Source organism: Cynocephalus volans, chromosome 11 (assembly GCF_027409185.1).
Source record: "Cynocephalus volans isolate mCynVol1 chromosome 11, mCynVol1.pri, whole genome shotgun sequence".
Lineage (NCBI taxonomy): Eukaryota > Metazoa > Chordata > Mammalia > Dermoptera > Cynocephalidae > Cynocephalus > Cynocephalus volans.
This window is the reverse complement of record NC_084470.1, coordinates 88596212-88598392: the sequence shown is the minus strand read 5'-3', so window position 1 is coordinate 88598392 and position 2181 is coordinate 88596212. Positions and strand designations below refer to the sequence as shown.

Sequence of the window (2181 nt, the reverse complement as noted above, 5' to 3'; positions counted from 1 at the left end):
GATGCAACAGGAAACTTCATGCCAAAAGACAGATAATACTCCTACTATAAATGGCATTATTGTACTTAAAGGAACTCCTACCTATAACTTGTGGGGGGTTTTCCTACACACAAAGAAAAAGCTCCAGAACGTCTTTTATTTATTTATTTTTTGAAGAGCTCCTGACACGACAGAACTAAACTGAAATGTATTCATATTCCTCTTTTACATTTCCATGACAAACAGAAAACTTCATGAGCCAAAAATAAAAACCAAAACACACTAATAAAAGCAGGGAAAAGCTTATAAAACTAAATAAGGATCTCAGCATTAACCACTGAACAGAGAAAGGAATTAAAACGCTTTAATTAAAAAATCACGAGTGGATGATAAAGTGTGTAGAAACTGAAAATTTACGAACTATTTAAAACCTGGAATCGCTGACTGTTCGGAAACTGCACAGACGGACCCTGGGTGGTGGTGAGCAGCACAGAGGTGGCGGATGAGCCTGCAGCGCTCCAGCTGCTCCCCACGCCGCCCGTCTCCGAGGAAAGCCTGGCACTGAGGGGATGCCGACCCAGGCTAATGCGGGCAGCGGATCCGGCGATGGTAACCTGCCTGTCAGTAGATCCTTCCACTGGGTTCTCGATTTTGATCTGCGCCCCAGACATCTGATGGATCTCAAGGATTTGGGCGCCTTGACGCCCGATTACGCAGCCAATCAAAGGTGGAAAGGTGAGTTCATGAGAAGTAGTCCGAGCAGATGCTTCCAGACCTGCCCTGAATCCGGTGTTGCGATGCGTCCTGGGAAGATGAGACTGTGGCATCGCTGACTGGAGCAGCTTGGTCAAATCTGGCTGTGGAATGGCGTTCTGTCCGTGGATGGTATAGGGTGGTCTCCAGAGGTGGTCTCTCCAGGTCAGGGTTGGGGCACGTGGGCGGGGTGCTGTGGGGAAAGCTCGCACTGTAGCTGCCTGTGCTGTAGCTGCCTGTGCTGTAGCTGTCCTGACCGCCCGCTCTCTGCCCGCCCTTGGTCTCCTTCCCTCTTCCTCTTCCTCCCACCCCCACCCCCTCCGCCTCCTCTGCCCGTCTCCGGGGGCGGGGCTCACCTTCCTGCCCACCCCTGTCATTCTGCTTCCAGCCTCCCCTCCTCCCCTTCCCACCAGATCCCCTTTTCCCCTCAGTCGCCTGACGCCTGCAGTTTTTGGCTTTCACACCTACCAGTGACCAGAGACTTGACCACTCAAAGTCCAGCTCCCCCAAATACTGCTCGACATGGACACCGGTGGATTAAATGTCACTCTCACCATCGGCTGCTTATGTATGGAAAGGAAGTTGGCAGCATCATCGGAAAGAAAGGAGAATCAGTTAAGATGCACCAGGAGAGTGGGGCACGTATCAGCATCTCAGAAGGGACTTGTCCTGAGAGAATTATCATTTTGACTAGACCCACTAATGCCATCTTCAAAGCCTTTGCTATGATCATTGACAAACTGGAAGAGGACATCAGCAGCTCTATGACCAATAGCTCAGCTGCCATTAGACCCCCGTCACCCTAAGGCTGGTCGTTCCTGCTCATCAGTGTGGCTCTCTCATTGGAAAAGGTGGTTGCAAGATCAAGGAAATATGAGAGAGTACAGGGACTCGGGTCCAGATGGCAGGGGATATGCTCCCCAACTCAACTGAGCTGGCCATCACTATTGTTGGCATTTGACAATACGTCATGGAGTGTGTCAAACAGATCTGCATGATCATGTCGTAGTCCCCTCCGAAAGGTGTGACCATCTGGTAACAGCCCAAGCTGTCCAGTTCTCCAGTCACCTACCTGTCATTTGAATACATGAGGGGACAGGGACCAGAAATCCAAACACACTGTAATAATTGAAAGTTAATCTATGTAAATAGCATAACAAAGCACAAGGCTAGACTCAACCAGTTTTTTTCTAGAGCTTAAGTATCCTTAGGGATATAACTAGAAAGTTCCCCAACCTCACTACACCTTTAGACTACTAAGCCTGAAGCCCAGCATCTGCATAACCAAATTCTGAGCTGAGGGCATACTGTGTTCTATGCCAGGAGCCACATTTTAGAAATGAAATTGAAAAAAGTAGAGCATGTCCCGAAGTAGGAGACTGAAGTATGTCAAACTACATTCATGCAACCTAGAGAAAAGACTAAAGGAACTGCAGGACTAGTAAGAAA

At 48.7% G+C, this 2181-nt stretch overlaps 1 protein-coding gene and 1 pseudogene across 1 annotated transcript; one reads left to right on the top strand and one right to left on the bottom strand.

Moving 5' to 3' along the window:
• Positions 1–392: 392 nt before the first annotated feature.
• LOC134390138 (poly(rC)-binding protein 2-like) lies at positions 393–1109 on the bottom strand. Its single transcript, XM_063113417.1, has one exon. It carries the CDS (start codon positions 1107–1109, stop codon positions 393–395), a length of 717 nt encoding a protein of 238 aa, XP_062969487.1.
• A 115-nt stretch (positions 1110–1224) lies between these two features.
• Positions 1225–1864, top strand: LOC134390137 (poly(rC)-binding protein 2-like; annotated as a pseudogene).
• The last annotated feature ends 317 nt before the right edge of the window (positions 1865–2181 follow it).

Coding starts and splice junctions, on each gene's coding strand:
- LOC134390138 (XM_063113417.1), bottom strand. CDS start 1,109: ATGACAGGGGTGGGCAGGAAGGTGAGCCCCGCCCCCGGAGACGGGCAG.